General features: G+C 36.7%; 3 protein-coding genes across 5 annotated transcripts; 2 read left to right on the top strand and 1 right to left on the bottom strand.

Moving 5' to 3' along the window:
- Window positions 1-4,053: 4,053 nt before the first annotated feature.
- On the top strand, window positions 4,054-11,335 carry LOC140883418 (dihydroorotase, mitochondrial). Of its 3 annotated transcripts, none has more exons than XM_073289864.1 (8): window positions 4,054-4,263; window positions 4,515-4,660; window positions 4,840-5,021; window positions 6,020-6,156; window positions 7,302-7,467; window positions 7,572-7,688; window positions 9,522-9,682; window positions 10,362-11,335. In XM_073289864.1, the coding sequence occupies exons 2-8, from the start codon at window positions 4,569-4,571 to the stop codon at window positions 10,554-10,556; spliced, it is 1,050 nt and encodes a 349-aa protein (XP_073145965.1). In that variant the 5' UTR covers window positions 4,054-4,263; window positions 4,515-4,568; the 3' UTR covers window positions 10,557-11,335. The 3 variants fall into 3 exon arrangements, with proteins under 3 accessions (XP_073145965.1, XP_073145966.1, XP_073145964.1); XM_073289865.1 differs by having other exon boundaries at window positions 4,054-4,238; XM_073289863.1 differs by having other exon boundaries at window positions 4,054-4,231.
- Window positions 11,336-12,528: 1,193 nt separating this feature from the next.
- LOC140882821 (uncharacterized) lies at window positions 12,529-16,041 on the top strand. Its single transcript, XM_073289030.1, has 8 exons — window positions 12,529-13,044; window positions 13,134-13,268; window positions 13,848-13,995; window positions 14,402-14,491; window positions 15,069-15,123; window positions 15,229-15,351; window positions 15,565-15,621; window positions 15,711-16,041. Exons 1-8 carry the CDS (start codon window positions 12,881-12,883, stop codon window positions 15,833-15,835), a joined length of 897 nt encoding a protein of 298 aa, XP_073145131.1. The 5' UTR covers window positions 12,529-12,880; the 3' UTR covers window positions 15,836-16,041.
- Window positions 16,042-16,263: 222 nt separating this feature from the next.
- LOC140881014 (UDP-glucuronate 4-epimerase 3-like) lies at window positions 16,264-18,467 on the bottom strand. Its single transcript, XM_073285962.1, has one exon. The coding sequence runs from the start codon at window positions 18,020-18,022 to the stop codon at window positions 16,715-16,717; it is 1,308 nt and encodes a 435-aa protein (XP_073142063.1). The 5' UTR covers window positions 18,023-18,467; the 3' UTR covers window positions 16,264-16,714.
- Window positions 18,468-19,299: the final 832 nt, after the last annotated feature.

Genomic DNA, 19,299 nt, shown 5'->3' on the forward strand with positions numbered 1-19,299 from the left:
TACGAAAATGGAAAAAATGTACATTGATCAGATAGTGCGATTGCATGGTGTGCCAGTTACTATAGTATCATACCGTGATCCCAGATTTACTTCTAAGTTTTGGTCTAGTTTGCAATCAGCTTTGGGTTCTAAATTGGCCATGAGTACTGCCTATCATCCACAGACAGATGGTCAATCTGAAAGGACTATTCAGACACTTGAAGATTTATTACGAGCTGTTGTGATGGATTTTAGTGGTGGTTGGCAAGAATCTTTAGCTTTGGTGGAATTCTCTTACAATAACAGTTACCAAGTATCTATCGGGATGGCACCATTTGAAGCCTTGTATGGCAGAAAATGTAGATCTTCGATATGTTGGGAAGAAGTAGGAGAACGACAATTGTCAGGACCAGAGTTTATTCAAGAGATGAAAGAAAAAGTTGACCTGATCAGGAAAAGAATGAAAGCAGCCCAGGATCGTCAAGCCAGCTATGCTAATAATAGACGTAGACCTTTAGAATTTCAGGTTGGCGATTTTGTTTTCTTGAAAGTATCACCATTTCGTGGTACTATGAGATTTGGGCGTAAAGGGAAATTAGCTCCTCGTTATATCGGTCCATACGAGATTGTTGAGAAGATTGGTATTTTAGCGTATCGTTTGAACTTGCCGCAGAGTTTGTCTGCGATACATGATGTATTTCACGTATCTATGCTGCGAAAGTATGAACCAGATCCTTCTCATATCTTGAGGGCTGTTGATGTGGAGTTGGATAGTTCCCTTAGCTATGTTGAATATCCAGTGCAGATTCTTGATCGTAAAGAAAAGCAACTGAGGAACAAGACGATTCCTTTGGTTATGGTGGAATGGAATAGACATGGGAGAGAAGAAGCTACATGAGAATTGGAGTCTCGAATGCGTCAAGAATGGCCTCATTTGTTTGACAATGTCATGAATTATGCCATGTACTCTAATTTTCCTATGCACTATCAGTGGTAGATGTTTAACCACTTTGTATATAAGTTTGATGTGTGTTTAATTTCGAGGACGAAATCTTCTTTTTAGAGGGGGAGAAATGTAAGGACCCGATTTTACTCTATTAATTAATTTGTGTGTTAAAAATATGTATTTATAAATATCGGTTTATAGACGATATTAAATTGCATATTTGATTTATAAATCACACAAGAGTTGAAATAACTCAAACCGGGTCAAGTTTTAACCCTGAATGAATAAAATAAGACACACATTAAACCAATACATATCTAATTACTATATACGGATATATATTCTATTTCTCTCTCCTCGGTATTCATCATCGTCTTCCTTGTTCTTTTCTTTTCCAAAATTTTCCTATCGCTTCAAATTGCCGTAACTTTTCCGTCGGTTATCGATTTTCGAAAGTAAATATAGTTCCGGAATCCTCGCGACGAGAGCTATCTTTCGGTACCCATATTTCATATTTTTATTGAAATTTCCGAAAACCCGTCGCACCAGCCGCTGCCGTTCGCCGCCGCCGATCGTCGCCTGAGTTTAGGGGTAGGTTGTGTTAGTTGTTTAACCCTTTAATTCCAAGCTTTGAGGTATAATTTTGAATTTAGAGTTTCGAATTTTGGGTATTTCGATTCAATTGACATCCGATAATTGATATTTGATTTATTATTGGTTGTAGGTATTATATCGAAGTCGATTGAAGGTATTCGATATTTTTCAGAATTTATTTGGGATTTATTTCGAATTTCCAGATTTTTTTATATTGGGGATTTTCGAATTTAAGTGTTGATTATTCATTAATTGAGTGTTTAGATGCTCTAGAACATATAAATGCGAATTTTCGAAATTTGTAGGAATTTCGGAAAATTCAGATTGTTCTACTTGGGGTATTTTGACTTTTAGAGTCGTATATTCGATATTTGGTCATTGATAGGATGTTTTAATATGAAATATGAATTTTAGGATTTATGAGCAATTTTTCTGGAATTACAGATTCTGAAAATTTGGGATTGGAATATCCGAGAAATACTTGAGATATTTCTGTGGTAATTAAGTGTCGGTTGAGGTACGTATGAGCTGTTTATATTACGACGCCTATAATGGCATGTAATGATATTAAGTATTTTGTAATGAGTGATAATGTGTTTTATGTGCTTACGTGGATTATATGATTTCATTCACTCATTTACAAGTTTACATAGCACGTTGAGCCTTGACTCCTTTGATTGCTATTGATATTGATCTCTTGAGATGTATTGAGTCATCATGGAGCGAGTGACATTGTTTTAGTGCACTCCTGAGATAGCATGAGGCACGGACAGGTAGCTCCTGTTGCCCTCCGATGCTACGTACAACACTCCTGATGATAGCATGAGGCTGGACGGGTCGCTCCTGTCACCCTCCGATGCTACGTGTATGGATTAGCAGTGATGATTCGAGGTCTGCTGCGTTCCTGGCACGGGTGGCCACTGAGTTTATTGTGATACGATTATTTGGACTCCTTTTGGTATCCCTTATTTCATTGATACCTGTCACGCATTACATTGCATTTCATTGCATTGTACTTGATTTTATTCATGTCAGTTATATTTGTCGTAATTTTTATAGTTCGTCGTACTGGGGTCCGACCCCTGTTTTCTTTTTATGCTGTGGTTGTTTGTGATTCTATAGCAGGTTATCCAGGGGGATTTGATGCATCTGGTGGAGCGTCATCTAGTGGTACCCAGTGAGGCGAGTGTGGAGTCGAGTTCCCAGATATATGTATATATATCAGTTTAGCGAGTTTTATATTTGTCGGGATGATGCCCTGTGTATCTGTATAAATAGTTTTGGACCTTGTTTTGAATTGTTATTTGTGTGATCGAGCCTTGCCGGCTCTGCATGTGTTTAGTCCTGACCAGTGCGGCTATAGGTTTGTAAATTGGAGTTGTGACTCTATTTTCGAGTATATATTGCTGGTTATGTTGTACAGGTTTTTGGGATGTCCTATTTACGAATAGGTCATGCCGAAATTTCTGTAGGCCCAAACGCAAATTTTTAACTCGTTTTCGCTGTTTACATTAATTAATCCTGGTTGTTTGATCATTAAATATTAAATCAGGACACGGGCTCTTTCATCTGATCTGTACTCTTCGATCCGATCCCTTCTATGTTCTTATTCAATCTGATAGAAACATACTGCAACAGTTACAAAAACAAGATTGTTTATTAATAAATTAATTAAGTAGTGTGGACTATTATTAACACTTTTTGAAATGTAAATAACCCTATCTTTTACAATATATTTATATTATTAATTTTAATAATCGTATCGAAATAACCGACCGAAATAATCGAACCGTTTTGGTAGAAAATCGAACCGAATCAAAGAAAAATGGTAGATACGAATTATATATTTCTAAATCTAAAACCGATAAAAAAACAAAAAAAAAACCAAAAATAAAATCGAACAGGCCGATGAACACCTCTACATTTTATTGTGTCATGTATTATCGATCAAATCGACCAAAGCGAACCATATAAATCGGTCCATTATAATACAAAACCGAATCGAATTGAATTAAAATGGTTTGACTTCGGATTACATTTTTCATATACCGAAAACCAAACCATATTTGAACAAAATAAAATCGAACCGACCGATAAACATTCATGTTTCCAACGCAATAGCAAACGCCAAGGTTTGTTAACCTAACTGACACCAATCTCCCACAATTGGGAGAGGTCAATGTAAACATCAGAAGCTTCGATACTATTCATAGAGTACTACCCCTATGAGTACTATCCCATGAGTAGCATGTAGGGTTCTGATTGACCCAAATCAGTTGGTCCCACATAAAAGCGTGTGGGACCACTGATTTTGGGTCAATTATAAAGAACCACGTTGGCCTGTCCTATGGGTTGAGTCGATGCTACCCGCATGGTAGTGCATTGCGGATGACGTGGCGGTTTATGATTAGTTAAAATTAGTACCCATTAATTTTGACCAATCATAATATTGCACGTCACCCGCAGGGGTACTATCCAATGAACGGCATGTGAACAGCATGTATAAAACCGTAAACACCACCCAATATAAAAAACAAAACACAATAGCAGAGTGCAGACCCGATTCTCCTCAAAACTCAGATTTGGGAACCATCCCGGTCCCCCCATCTCTCTCGAAATTTCTCTCCGGCCGACTATTGCTGCTGCCAGCATCCGCCCGCCGCGAAAACATTTGTACTTGGAATGCTGAGGACATCACTTTTTCCTGGAACTGTATGTGGTAGGCCTTAATTTCTGTGATTCATGTAAGCTGTATGTTTGTATCCATTTGGTTAGAGATCGACTGGTTCCTTGAGGGACGCCTGTCGCGTTATTTTATACTCTTGCACAGACAAATTTCATGATTTTGAACTGTTGATAAAATATTTTTTATGGCCTTTTAGGATCATATGAAACCTGATAAAATTTCTATCACTGGAAGCTCTCTTGAGCTTCAACTTGTTCCGTTGCTTTCTTATTGATATTAGATTATGAACAATATTTTGCTCACTCGCAGTTATCATCCGTACCAACTGTGAGCATTAGAGGACAAACCCATCTGAAAGCATCTATGACAAAATTGGAGCTCTCAGTTACACGTCCTGATGATTGGCATCTTCATCTTCGGGATGGTGAACTTCTTGAAGCAGTTGTCTCTCACAGGTGAAATCAACTTCGTCGACTATATTTTTATTATTTTCACTTTATTTTTCTCTTACCTATTTTTTTTATTGTATGTTTTTATTTTCAACTTCTATGTTTTGTCCTCCTATTTGTTTCTGAGTCCATTTCTTGTTTCTGATTAGCTATTCAACTTTTTCTTAACATTATTATGCACGCAGTTCACGACATTTCGGAAGGGCCATAATCATGCCAAACTTGAAACCACCTATCACCACTACAGCAGCAGCTGTGGCGTATCGCCATTCGATTTTGAAAGCTTTGCCAGCAAATTGTGACTTCACTCCCCTGATGACTCTTTACCTGACCGATACAACTGTTCCAAATGAGATCAAACTAGCTAGTAAGTTTGACAATAGATATACTTTTTAGAGCACATTCACGCACAAACGTGACAAAACACCTCATGTTTCTCATGTTCGAATAAGGACAAACAAATAATTTTTGAAACGACTTCTTTGTGGGCCAGAGCTTTTGGGGGAAACGGGATTAGTGTGGGTAGTACCGAGATCCACGCAAGATCTTCTCGCATCAAATCTTGGACCTCTTTTGGGAAAGAGGGGGTTGTGGACAGTAGCAGTTCATTGTATTTGTTGGTCAAGTTGGAACGTAATAGGAGAATTTTCGAAAATAGTGAAGAGTCGGTTGATGAGTGCTGGGCCAAGATCAATATTCGAACGTCTACTTGGATAGGAAAGAGCTTAGAGTTTAGAAACTTGTCGATCTTGGATATTTTGAGGGATTGGAGTTTATTTGTTCTTGATGTGACAGGGCTCTTGTTTTCCCTTTTGTCTTTGGTAGACCGCTTGCCTGCTTTTTGTAACAATAGCTTCCAATATTAATATATCACTGTTTCTTATCAAAAATATAATAATAATTTTTTAAACGATTATTATACAATAAAGTGATCCAACCATCTTTACAGCTACTTATTTACAATTTTGATTTGCAAGTCTTTGTTATAAAAGATGGTTAAAGAGAGTTAACATGTAAACACTGTCATTTGGTTAAATTATGTTATTTGGCACCCTTAGATTTCGATCTAAGTTTACCAGACTGAATGATAGGTCATCCCACGTTAACGATTAGAGAATGATTTAACTTTTTGTTAATTTCAATCATGGGTAACTCCACCTTTAAGAAACCTATGAAAATTTAGTTCCCATTGGTGTACCATTATGTTTTTATACACTCAACGATCAATCCAAAGGTTTTTGCGCAGTCACAATTTCTGTTTGTGACATGTTTTGTGATAATGTGCTTGGACCTTGATGATTACATTTCATTTCCTTCATTTTGTTGTATTTTATCTCAATGTATAACAAGTGGCTACCATTGCAGGAGAGAGTGGTGTAGTATTTGCAGTGAAGTTGTATCCTGCTGGTGCTACCACAAATTCTCAAGATGGTGTGACAGATCTGTTTGGGAAATGTTTGCCTGTACTTGAAGAAATGGTTCGTCAAAATATGCCTTTGTTGGTGAGACATTGTGTTTTGCAATATTCATAATTAAATTGTCATGGGATTTAGTTCAGCATTCTGTTGTCACTTTTTTTTTCTTATTTGTTGGAGATCTATCAATATGCACATTTTCTTTCCGTAGGTTATAGGTTTAGCAGCTATCTTTTAGAAGCCATATTATCCCCTTAGTAGGGCTGTTCCGTCGGTTAAAACCAACCGAACCGAAAATTCAGTTAACCAAAAATCTAAACCTTACTGAATGGTTCAGTTTGCTTAAAATCAAAATTATTTTGGTTATTTGGATTAACCGAATTTTTGTGTATTTAATTTTTTATTCATTTATATTAATTATTAATAAAAATAAATAGCAAAAAAAAATATTTAAAAACTAAAAATGTTTTTTTAAAAATCAACAAATAAAAGCGGTTTTTGGTTTGGTTCGGTTAATCAAGCTAAAAAACCAAACTGAGAATCCAAAAACCTAGAAATGGAAAACTGAACCGAACTAATGGGTTCGGTTTTTTGGTTTAAACTGAATTTTTGGTTTTGGTTTTGGTTATGTTCGGGCGGTTAACCTACCATGAACACCCCTACCCACCACCAGTACTGATACTGTATTTTTAATAGTTCTTATGAGAAAACTTTGGAAACTATACTTGCAGTTGTTTACAATCACTTTCATCAACTTCGTATGACTACCATAGTTTGTTATCATTAAGATTGTTGAGTTTCATAATGTTTGACTAGACTTTAAGCACGCTAAACCTCTTACTGTTTCACCTTGGGCTGAAGTTCTGGGAAAGTGAAAGCCAACACCTAAGTAGGGAGAAAAGTCCTGTACTAATGATAAAAAAAAAATGAATTGTGGCATATGAATTGTGAAAAGGGCATATCTCCTTGTTGTATGCTTTGATAATGTTTATCTAAGAAGTCTAAAACTTGTATTGTACTCTTTATTCAGTGAAATTCGTAGGTGGCATTCCAGTTAAACCAAAATGGCGCTGAAAATGCGTGTAAAATCCTTGAATCCCAATACAGATGGCCAAAAATACGTTACGCCAAAAGCTGTGAAATTTTGATTTCACAATCCCTGAATTATGTTGCTCCAAGTCACATAAGTCTCTAACAAACAACCTTTTTATACCATAAAATACTATTTGCAGGTGCATGGAGAGGTAACAAGTCCTGATGTTGATGTGTTTGATCGCGAAAAGGTGTTCATTGACACAGTTCTTAGCCCCTTAATTCAAAAACTTCCAAAATTGAAGGTTGTGATGGAGCATATAACCACTTTAGATGCTGCAAAATTTGTTGAGTCTTGTGATGAAGGTGAGTCATGTTCATTTGCAACTTCAAAACATATTGATAGTTTTGGGCAAAAATAAAAGATGTCTCCTTCCAGGTTATGGTCTAATTTCAGAAATATTTTTCAGGATTTGTTGCAGCAACTGTCACACCACAACATCTTGTTCTTAACAGGAATTCCCTTTTTCAAGGAGGGTTACGGCCTCATAATTACTGCCTTCCGGTACTGAAGAGAGAGATACACAGTATGTTTTTGAACCATATATGGGTGAACAGTCATTGTCATTTTTGTCCCTCTTGTTCATTATGTATGTGCATTCCATAATGGTTTTCATTTCAAAATGCTCAGTGTTGTAAATGGCGGGAGGCGGTGGCGGGGCGGTCCGTGACCGCCTACCCCCTAGGCACTAGGCGGTGCTTAGGCGGTTGAATTTTTTTAGCATTTTTTTATACGTAATCACATATATTAGTCATCTTTATTATACTAACATCCCATAATTTCAAACAATATCATTAGACTTTGGCTTAAATTATGTAAAAGTATGTTAAATATACAAAACCTAACCTAAAGGCTTGCTGGTGGCGGCGGGCGGGCAGTGGGCCTAGTGGTTGATGGTGAGAAGACTTGAAGCAAAAGTGGAAAACAAAAAAAAGTGGGTAGTGTTTTCAAGTAACTAAGGTGTTAAAATTGGTAGACTTTGACTAGGTTTTTAAATTTAGTTGACTCTGACCTTTGACTGAAATTTAAAATTTGTTGACCGCCTTGGCCGCCTCACCCGCCCAAGCGCCCGCCACTGCCACCCTCGCCTGCCTTGCTGCCCGCCTCGCCCGCCAGACAGCTTGGGGACGCCTGAAGTGGCCGCCTAATGCCAAGGCTGGTAGTCGGCCGCCTCGACCGCCATTTAGAACACTGAAAATGCTTATGCTCCTTGATTTGAATGATAAGTATATCCTGTGTTATCTTATTACTTTTCTCTTTGTTGCGTGCTTATTGCTGTCTAGGCTGCATCATCAGATTTATACTTTGTGATTTGTAAGTTTTTTCTTTTCTGTTAACAACCTGATTTGGCCAAACATATCAATTTTGTTTTGCGTGGAAATTTCAGTTGTTTGCTTTACCCGCTCTTGCTTGCCAGTTTTTCACAGCTTCAAAAAGCATTTTTACTTTTCTGAAAAATGGCATTTCTATTCTGGAAAACATTTTCAATTTGTTAGTCCATAAATTGCTTGCCACGGAAGAATGGATTTATTTTGTTATTTGATTACAAGAACAAACTTATTCTCTCATTTAAACAATCAAAGGCTTGTGATTGTAATGTTTCTTGATACTTGGAGATAAATTTTATCAATAATCAAAACCATTTTAGAAGACCTTGGATTCACCAATTTGAAGTTGTTGGAAAACTTCATTTTAAAACTTTAAACCCTTTTGTTGACGAAAGGTAGCTGTTATGAGTACTAGTAGAGGATCGGTTATGGCCTTATGGGGCGGTGGACTGGTTGATCGTTTAGATCTGAGATTTGTTTATTGGACCTTCTACCTTGTCGACTTATTTTTGTGTTCGAGGCTCGTTTTGAGAGAACCTCATGATCTCAGTAATATTTTTCGAGAAAAGCAGAATGTTTTATTCCTTTCATCAGCAATTGTATAAATACAAGGGAAAGCATTCATTGTCTAGCAAGAAATCTGCAAAGACATGCACTATTAAAAGGAAAGTAAATAAGATCCAATCAATCCATTCCTTATTTTCTGAACTTCCCATGAGTAAAACTTCGATACAACACATCCTTGGGGCCACATGGATTGAACCCCTGACAGCAGCAATTGAAAAAGCGAGAGTATTTAACATCTTTGCAATTGAAGTTGAAATTTTGCTGTAGTGGCCTTTAGGATATGATTCATAATGGTTCATGATGAAGTTTCAAAATATAGGAATTCTAGTAGTGTGTACATATTGGTACATTATGAAATTAGACTATTGTATATATGTGTGTAATGTTAAGTGCTACTTCCATTCTGTGATGCTGCATTGTTCTAAACTCGACTGTAAGTGCTTACTAATTTGTTCCTTTTGTAGGACAGGCAATTGTATCGGCTGTCACCAGTGGAAGTAAAAGATTTTTTCTGGGGACCGATAGCGCACCACATGAGAAAGGGAAAAAGGAGTGTTCGTGTGGATGTGCTGGAATATACAATGCTCCTGTAGCCTTGTCAGTATATGCAAAAGTTTTCGAAGAGGTATACTTTTGTGTTGCTTTCAGTTTTTGTTCTAAAAGGATTATACACCTCATACATATGATTTTTGTGAACAGTAATTGCTAACTCTCCACGGTTACCTTTTTTTCCCCATTTTATAATATTGTCCAACATCGGTAGGATAGAGTTCCTGGAGCCCTTAATATAGACAAGGACAACTATCAGCTCTTGAGCTAGTTTTTGAGGTGAATTAGGTCCAAGTCAATTTCTAACATGGTATCAGAGCCCAGATCCTCCGTGTGTGTTGGACCGCCCATAATTCGGCTGCCTATAGTTAGGCCACCCGTTAATATCTCCACGCTCCAATGTTCATTCCTGGGCGTGTGGTGGGTGTGTTGAAATATTGTCCCAAATCGGAGCGGACAACCCTTACCTCTTGAGCTAGCTTTTGAGGTGAGTTAGGTCCAAGTCAATTTTTAACATCAAGTTTATCCAGTCACTCATCATTTGCAAAATGTTTCATAAAATTCAAGTTGCAACTTGGGAATTTGAATGCCGTGGAGATTTTTTGGCAAGACAATAGTGTTATGGAACAGAAAATTGAAGTACCATAAGTAGAAGGCTAAATCACAACTCCCTTGCATCTAGGATCTAGAATGATAGAAACATTTTGTAATGGAATTTAGATTCAGCTAGTATCATAGAGTGAGTTGTGGTGCAGGCTGATGCATTGGACAAGTTAGAAGCATTTACAAGCTTCAATGGACCAGACTTCTACGGTCTTCCCAGAAACATGTCAAAGATTAAATTGATGAAGACACCGTGGAAGGTACCTGAATTATTTTCTTTTGCATGGGGCGACATTGTTCCAATGTTTGCTGGTGAAACTCTCGACTGGTTACCGTCTCTTGATTGAATCAATTTTCAAGTCATGCTATTTCTATTTTTCATCTCATCTGCTGCGTGGCCGAAATTGTATGGTGAGTTAAACATTTTGCATAAGCCAACTCAAGTTCAACATTGGATCATTGAAGAGATGGTTCCCGATGCAAACAATTATTGTTATTAAAACAGCAGATGGCATTTCAAGATAGCCTTTCAGTACTTGCTAACATATCACCGAAATATCAGTGGCGCGGAACGTTACGCCGAAATTATAGAATTTCAGGTGAGCCCATCACACCAAAAGTTGGTGTTTTTACCTTGGTAGTGTGAATTTTAGAGATTGTATCGGAATTAAAGAAATAAAGATGATGTATCTAAGGATTTCTCCTGTCTCTATTTTCTTGGTCGCATTGAAAACTTATAAAGCTGACCAAGGAATGGTTTTATTGGTTCGAATCTGGAAGCACTTTTAGTCTTGTAATAACAGGCAAAGGGTGCAAAATACCGAGACATGATATACTTGAAGTCGCATTGTACCAAAATTAGGGTTTATTTCAACCTACCTTTACAGGCATTACCCCCACGATAGATCTAAGGATTTTCATTTATCAATACATGCGGGGTCCATTAAAAAATAATGGATCCACATTTATTGTTAAATGTCCACCGTTAGATCTACCTCAAAGCAGTGTGATTATAGGTAGGATTTAACTTACCCAAAATTAGTATTTTTTCAAGGACGCGAAATTTTTGATGTTCCTGGATGTACAATAGTAAATTTAAAATGTTTCTTATGTTTACTCTTTACAATTTTTTTAAAATTTCTTGTATATTCTTTAATGCAATTATTTCCTGAGTTGTGTTTTCAAAAATTCGATATTTTAAGCATCTTTTATCGTGTTTCATATTAATATTTTATGTTTAAAAATAACAACTTGATCCGAATCATTTCAGTTTCAATGAGATTAGGAACAACCAATAAAACAAGAAATCAATTACTTAATTAAACGTCTATCCCTGAAAAATACATATAACTTAGTGCTGGTTGTATTGGTTCACAAGGACGAATCCATCTAAGAACAGTCTTAGGTTGTAGTCCTTTCCAAATTTTTGTTATTAACTATGTATTATTTTTACTTGCTTAAGCCAAGTCCATCATCTTAATTTTAGCGCACAATCTCATGTTATCAAATTTTATTTTTTTATTTCAATGTTTTAAATTTTTGGCAATTCTAGTCTCTTTTTATAGGAATGCTGGTGTAACCACTATACATACAACACTGCATTATTTTCATGTCATTGTAAAGTCGAAAAAGAATTAAAATTGCAAAAAACAAGGTTGACAGACTAAAATTAAAATATGACAATATAGCTGACCAAAATCACAAAAAGACAAACATATGGGCTCAAAAATAAATTTTTTATTTTTTAATAGTATAATGTAATGATTTTTTTGTTATATATATATATATATAATTTTCTTGTAATAATATATAATTTATCACATTAAATTTAAGTTCACCCTAACTTTAATTTTGGATCCGTCCCTGGTTCAAATGAATCAGGTCGTTACTTTTATAAATTTAGGAGTTCCAAGAGTTCTTTTGGTTGGAGAATTGAGCAAAGAAAAGAACTGGCGTAGACCTCAACTACTTACTCTTAATCCCTTTCGGTAGTAGTATACAACTTTGCTAAATAAAACAAGTTTGTTTGGTTGGAGAAGTCAGGAACTCAGGAGGATTAAAAAAAATTAAAAGTTTTTGTGTTTGGTTACAAAAAATAGTGAAAAAAAAATTGAATTTATTTAAACATTTTTTTACTTCATATGTTTTATCCAAACTGTAAATAAATTTTTTTAAAATAACCTCTTGTACATAAGAAAATGCATACATTAGTATGTAGACAGTAGTATGGCCAAAACCAAAGTACATCATATTCTTCATCAAAAAAAAGTTACCAAAGAAGATAAAATTTACTAAGATATATATCAAAGCTACCACCGAGGTGAGGAAAACATTGGTTTAATCGAAAGAATTGATCGAGAGCCGAATTGAATAGAAAATTCGGTTTGTTTTAACTTTTAATCGGTCGATCGATTCTGTTTTGCTCCAAAATATTTGTCAATTCGGTTTTAATTGGTTTGCCTTCGTTTTGGATTTTAAAAAATGGGTTTAAGGCCTGTCTTTGACTATCAATTGAGATAATTTTGGCTTTGGGCTTTAAACAAGAAGACAACCAATTTGTATTCATGCGATTTTGCTAATTTTGGTTGTGGGTGGATTCAGTTGTGTTTGTAAAACAAAGAAAAACATGGTACCAAATGTCGGTCGCATAATCTTTAAGCTACAAAAGTAGATGTGGGCTTCAGTGACATGCATTGGCTTACGGATTCTGTGCTTTCGTCCCCTCCTCGTTGCTTCTCCTCATCCTTGTCTGTTGCGTTCCAGATTCCCACCATTGACTTTCATGGAGAACCGTCAGAATCCCTCCGCCGGAAACCCTTATTTCACTGCATCAACGTATATTTTTCTTCTCTTTTTTTTTTTGCGTCCCCTGACAACACAAACTGTTTGGTTTGATCACTAATTGTCTGTGTCATTCATGGCAGAGGTGAAGGTCGAGGAAGAAGAAGAGGGCCGGAGATCAAAGGTACTGCGGAAAGCTCGAGGGGTCGCGGCGGTAGATTTGGAGGTGGCAGCGGTTCCTCTGGAAAAGACAAAATTGATGCTCTTGGCAGGCTCTTGTATGCAGCTATATATACAGACTCCTTTATCTCTGTGTTTCTTGATTAGCTCATGACTCTCTTTTGACTTCTTTTATGCAAAAGAAAGAGGAGCTATATAAAAATGAATCGGGGAATTAGTTGGAAAGGAGTGGATTTTTTATGAGAAGGAATCAGGAGGAACCAAGGAACGCTTCTGATTAGTTCTGATTTCCATGATGTTGTGTTGTATTGATGTTTGAAATTTCAGAAAAGAGTTTGGGTGAAGGTTTTGATGACCATTTTACGTTAGTAAAGAGGGATGGGATCATTCTTGTCGTATTGATTGATTTCCCTTTTTTCTCTGTCTTTTTATGTGCTAATTTTTGTGACGTAAAAAATGATGTCTTGGAAGATGAGTATTTGTCTGTCACTTTCCAGAGTTGACATAGGTTTATTTAGGTATTAAAGCTTGTTGTTTTGATCAGTTGACAATAATTTTGAGGTTCTGAAAGCAGCGCCCAGAGTGAAGTCAAAGTTTTGTGCATGAATGTGCATTGGTTGGAGGTATCATACAGCTTATTATTTGCTAACATTAACTATTTGTTGCTGATGTTTCAGAACACGTATACTACGGCATATGGCTTCAGAATTGAAATTAGATATGAGGAGTGATGGATATGTCAAAGTCCAAGATTTGCTGAAGCTAAATCTGAAAACTTTTGCCAATATTCCGTTACGATCACATGATATTGTAGACGTTAGAGAGGTCTGAATCTTTATTCTTGTTTATGTGCTAAGTTCAGATGCCTATTAACTGAGATTGAATCATTGAATGGATTATATTCATTTATCTTGTAGTTAGCCAACACTTTGATCCTATTGCATTGAAAATGTTTTGAGCAAGTTTTTACCTTTCTGTAGCATTTCATCTCAATGTGATGTCTTGTTGTTCCTTTCTTGAATGAGGAAATGTGTTATACAAATGGCAAATAATTTCTTGAATAGGCCTTTTTGTCAAATGGTTGCAAGTTATTTAAACAGGAGATGGCTTCCAAAGGTTTTCTTGTGCTTATGACAGTATATGATAATTTAAGTGCATTGGCATAATGTATATCAGTGTGTCATGTAGAACCGTTTTTGCATGATTGATTTTGCTTTTAACATGTTTATAGGCTGTTAGGAGGGACAACAAGCAGCGGTTTAGCCTGTTGGAAGAAAGTGGGGAGCTGTTGATACGTGCAAACCAAGGTCACACAATAGAGGTGACATATCTCGTCGAAGTTTTCAACCTGGGCTTCATTTCATTTTATGTGTCTAGAAGAGCATTACTATTTTAAAGTAGTTATCCTGGATGCTATTTATTACTCCAACTACTGTTAATTGTTGGAATGAAGTTTCCTTGGTGCAATGTTGCGGCTCTGCAGGGATCAGACCTATTCTGCTAGAAATTTTTTGGAATTGCATTTTGTATATGGTCCATTATTTCGGGTTATCTTGAAAACACGCAATCGACACCCAAACCTTTCGAGTATTTGATTGAACACTTGAACATACCCGTCACTCGGGAGTGGAGTAATAATGACAACTGTAATTGTTTTGAAATACTCTTGATTTGATTTGTGTTGAGCTGAAAGTGCATGTCAATTGCTTTTCGATCGAATCTAACTTGCATGATCCCAAGATATGTCACTATTTTCTCTCCGACCATTTAACAAGCGATTCTATTCAGGCGCAATTTAAGTTCATCTGCTAGTTTAGAGTTTGTCTTGTTTTCACTGCCCCAGTTGACGTTGTCATGCTTTCTTAAATAATGGTTTCCTTGTTCTGATACCCTTACAGACTGTTGAAACGGAAAGCTTGTTAAAACTCATAATTTCCCCCGAGGAAATCCCAGGTTATACATCCTATCTGTGGTTTCCCTTTTTTCCCTTCTTTAATGAGATGGAGATAGCTTCTTTCATCTTTATCTAAGTATTTATCCCTTTGTGATCAACTGCAGTTTGCGTACATGGGACATACAGGAGGAACCTGGCGTCAATCTTAGAGCAGGGCCTCAAGCGCATGACGAGATTACATGTACATTTCTCTTGTGGCTTGCCAACAGATGGCGAAGTTATCAGTGGTACTATATTTGATGTTACATATTATAATAGCGCGTTGAAAAATGTCATTGTTTTTTTCTTGCTCTGAGACAACTCTCTCCTATGAATACAATATAGCATAGATAGATCTATCTATCAACCTCTATGTGTTTGTATCCAAATATAACATTGATTCAATGTTTATTTGCTTGGAAAAAGTGATATTTAAATGTTTGTTGCCATTCAAATTTCAGGTATGAGACGTGATGTTAACATGTTGATATTTCTTGACGTAAAAAAGGCTATGGAAGGTACAAATTTAATGACCCACAACTGGTTAATTCGAATAATCAGCTTTTGAGCTTTATTTATAATTGTTTCTCATTTTCTTTTCTTATAGAGGGAATGAAGCTTTACATATCCGACAATCGAGTGATTTTAACCGAGGGCTTCGGCGGTGTGGTGCCGATGAAATACTTTTTGAAGATAGAATCTTGGCCGAAGAGAGAGCCTATACCTTTTTAGATGGGAATGAACAGTGTCTTTCCTCTTCCAAGATAAGTGAGCCTCTCCTCTTCCCCACTTCAAATAATTGAAAGGCGAACTTATTTAGTGAAAGATTACTATTTTTAAGCTTTGACACTTGTTCTCTCTGCACATGGATCAATGTTGTAAATTTTCTTTATTGATTTACAAAGTTGTGAATGGAAAATTCTTAAATACTACAAAGATATCATGCAGTATATTATTGTATGGAGGTGATAATCGTGTTAAGTTGTCAGTTTAAATCGATTAATATTGACTTGCCATATGTAAGTTTTAATAATTTTAATTTTAAATACTTAAAATTACAGAAAATGGATTTCAAGTTACTTATTAGCGACGACAGCGAGTAGTAACACTTGAAACGAGCTAGTGCAAGACAGTCGACTAGAAGAATACACTAATTGATCAAAGAAATTGCCAATAAAAATTGAGAAACTAATACAATCTAGACTGGTTGTATCCATCCAAAGAATGTATTCTATGGTCATTCAAGTTTTCTGCATAACAATCATTATACAAGAATTCAGTGTGCTGTTTTATTTGCATCAAATTCCACCTACCATACTCGTCCATTCATTAACAAATTGCACCATCACTCGTGAATTCTACAAAAATTAAACCACCACTATGGTCCTTGAGATTAATCCTTCAATGAATAGTAGAACATGAACCAACCAACTCCACTCATCGCAGAAAGTTCCTCACAGGGTCAGGAACTTCCTCCTCAGATGAACACCATCATGATCCGCCGAAATGGATTGGCCGGGCTACAAATATTGGATATGTTGACAAACAAATAGAAGAATCAAATTGAACAAGGATAGGATGATCCTATGGCACAAATGAACAAAAAAAGTATCACTGTGCACTCTTATCTCCATTACTATAGTAACTGAGGTACCATTGGGTGAATTTCTTCAACCCTGTTTGAAGGTTTGTCGTAGGTTTATAGCCGAGCTCCCTCTGAGCCAAGCTTATGTTAGCATGTGTAAATTGCACATCCCCATTCCTTGGTAACTTCATTACCAACCTCTTTGCCTTCACCTTGAGCAATCTCTCCAAAATGCTCACAAGATCTGCAACAGGCACAGGGGATGTGTTCCCCAAATTGAAAACCCGTAACTGAGCCGGCCCCTTTTTCTTGCCACCGCTACCAGTACTCTTCTCAGAAGTATCCAATGCAGCCAGACAACCCTTCACAATATCATCTATGTAAGTAAAGTCCCTAGCCACAGTGCCATGGTCAGCAGCCTCAAAGATGGGAATGGACTTCCCCTTCAGAATATCCCTACTGAAAAAGAAGTATGCCATATCTGGTCTACCCCAAGGTCCATAAACAGTAAAGAACCTCAATCCGGTGAGCGATAGCCCATATATATGGTTATAAGTATGTGCAATCTCCTCACCGGCCTTCTTAGTTGCAGCATAGAGACTAGCAGGCTGATCAGTCCTATCCTTCTCCGAGAAGGGCACTTTCGTATTCAATCCATAGACAGAACTACTCGACGCCCACACGATTGCAGGCTGAGGATTGGCACTCTTGCAAACCTCAAGCAAGCTAACAAGGCCGGCGATGTTGCTATGCACATAGGAGCTGGGATTCTCCATTGCATACCGAACACCGGCCTGTGCTGCCAAATGCATTACATGCGTGAAGGCCACAAGTTCGAAAAGCTTCTTCAATAGGGAAACATCATTTATATCACCCTCCACAATGTACACTCCATTGCGCTCCAAGAGCGCTTCCCTCGCCCTCTTAAGTGAAGGATCATAATAATCATTGAAACTATCGAGTCCTAAAACACCATCTCCCCGCTGTTTAAGGGCGGAGGAGACATGAGAACCTACAAAACCAGCAGCCCCTGTGACCAAAACACAAATCCCATTTCTTGACCTTATTTTAGCAGAGGCTCTCACCCTCTCCTCCCAGACAGCACCTCCATAAGAGCTGGTTCTAAGGGACCTCCTAGAAACATCCACGGGTGCGGGAGGTGAAGAGGACGGTGATTTAAAGAAGAACACTAATACCAATCCGAGGAATACAAAAGACCAAAAAGTGATCTTGGCTAGGCAAGAATTTACTCTCAACCTATTGTATACAGACTTCTCCATTTTGAACTTCCCCGGGGTAGATGGGGCGCCGTCAATGTGCTTAATCTGGAACATAATCCCCCCAAAAAGAACTTCCAAGATTTGACAACAGCCACTTTTAAACACCCTTATCACAAGGTCAGTCTGCTCGTTTTCTTGGATTTCTTACATAACTTGCCAAGCTCTAGGGTTCAAAAATAAACGAAAGCGAGAAAAGATCGATCCATGTTGCGTTGAAAATTGGAGAAAAAAAGAAAAAGGGTGCCCGGACACGGTGGTGTTGGAGAGTATTTTACGCTTGGTTGACCAGTGAATGTTCTAGTTTCTTGGAGACAATGGTTGGTGGTGATAATTCCCTTTTGCGTCGGAGGATATTTTATCTTTTTCACTCTTCCTATTTTTGATTGTGGATTAAGAATAGATGATTGGAGGGAATGAAGAGTCATTTTTTTTGGTGAAAGCAAAAAACATAAGGACGAGAGAATGGGATTGAACCAAATCTAAAATGGATCAAGGGAAGAGTAAGAAAGATTATATTCACTTGTGAATTGTCGTAAGTTAAAGTCATTTTTGCCAATGGATTATAGTGGTATGGTAGCAAGATTTCAACTTTGGACAAAATTGGATGCTAAATTGTAATAAATTTTTTCTCAACTCAAAAAAATATTCTCTCCTGTGGTATGCCTGTTTTTTCATATAGATTAAAAAAAATTATAGGAAAAGTAATTTATATCTCGATTCAAAAAATTGTTACATGTTTTTAAAGACATAATCAATGAAAAAATTGAAGGAAAAAAAGTGTCATTTACACTCTAAAAAATGTTAATAAGACCTTGTATTTAACTTTTATATTGGACAAGATTATCCCTACCGTTGTTTTTCTTATATGATAAACTCTATATTTACCATTTTTTAAATAAAAAAAAACACTTCAATTTAAATCATTTTATTTGTCAACATCTAATTTTTATTTTTATTTTTTAGGCAAACTTGCAATTTATTCATAAAGTATCAATATCCAATATGACAAGATTCACTAACCAATAAGAAAAATCTCCTGGCATCCATACAAACAATGAGAAAGAGAAAGCAAAAGAAGCTCAAGAATGTGCCACTCTGTTCGCCGTACGCATGACATGACTCAAAGATAATGAAAGTTGATTTTGTACGAGTTTGTGAATATCAGTTGCAAATGATCCAACATAGCTGAAGTCCTCTTCCGAACATGTGATTGCTCGCACAGCCAAAAGAAAATCCAACATAATTTGATGAATTTGAATCTGTTTTTCCTGCATGAGATGAACCCCCTCCGCAATAGCCATAAGTTCTGCAATTACTACAGAATGTGTTCT

The sequence above is a fragment of the Henckelia pumila genome, chromosome 2 (genome assembly GCF_033568475.1).
Source record: "Henckelia pumila isolate YLH828 chromosome 2, ASM3356847v2, whole genome shotgun sequence".
Lineage (NCBI taxonomy): Eukaryota > Viridiplantae > Streptophyta > Magnoliopsida > Lamiales > Gesneriaceae > Henckelia > Henckelia pumila.

What these genes read in the sequence shown, in the direction of transcription:
- LOC140883418 (XM_073289863.1), top strand. Translation starts at nt 4,202, where the DNA reads ATGCTGAGGACATCACTTTTTCCTGGAACT. An exon ending in CATCACTTTTTCCTGGAACT is followed by an intron (nt 4,232 to 4,514) that starts GTATGTGGTAGG and finishes GCTCACTCGCAG; the next exon opens with TTATCATCCGTACCAACTGT. An exon ending in AAATGAGATCAAACTAGCTA is followed by an intron (nt 5,022 to 6,019) that starts GTAAGTTTGACA and finishes CTACCATTGCAG; the next exon opens with GAGAGAGTGGTGTAGTATTT.
- LOC140882821 (XM_073289030.1), top strand. Translation starts at nt 12,881, where the DNA reads ATGTGGGCTTCAGTGACATGCATTGGCTTACGGATTCTGTGCTTTCGT. An exon ending in CCTTATTTCACTGCATCAAC is followed by an intron (nt 13,045 to 13,133) that starts GTATATTTTTCT and finishes CATTCATGGCAG; the next exon opens with AGGTGAAGGTCGAGGAAGAA. An exon ending in GATGCTCTTGGCAGGCTCTT is followed by an intron (nt 13,269 to 13,847) that starts GTATGCAGCTAT and finishes CTGATGTTTCAG; the next exon opens with AACACGTATACTACGGCATA.
- LOC140881014 (XM_073285962.1), bottom strand. Translation starts at nt 18,022, where the DNA reads ATGTTCCAGATTAAGCACATTGACGGCGCCCCATCTACCCCGGGGAAG.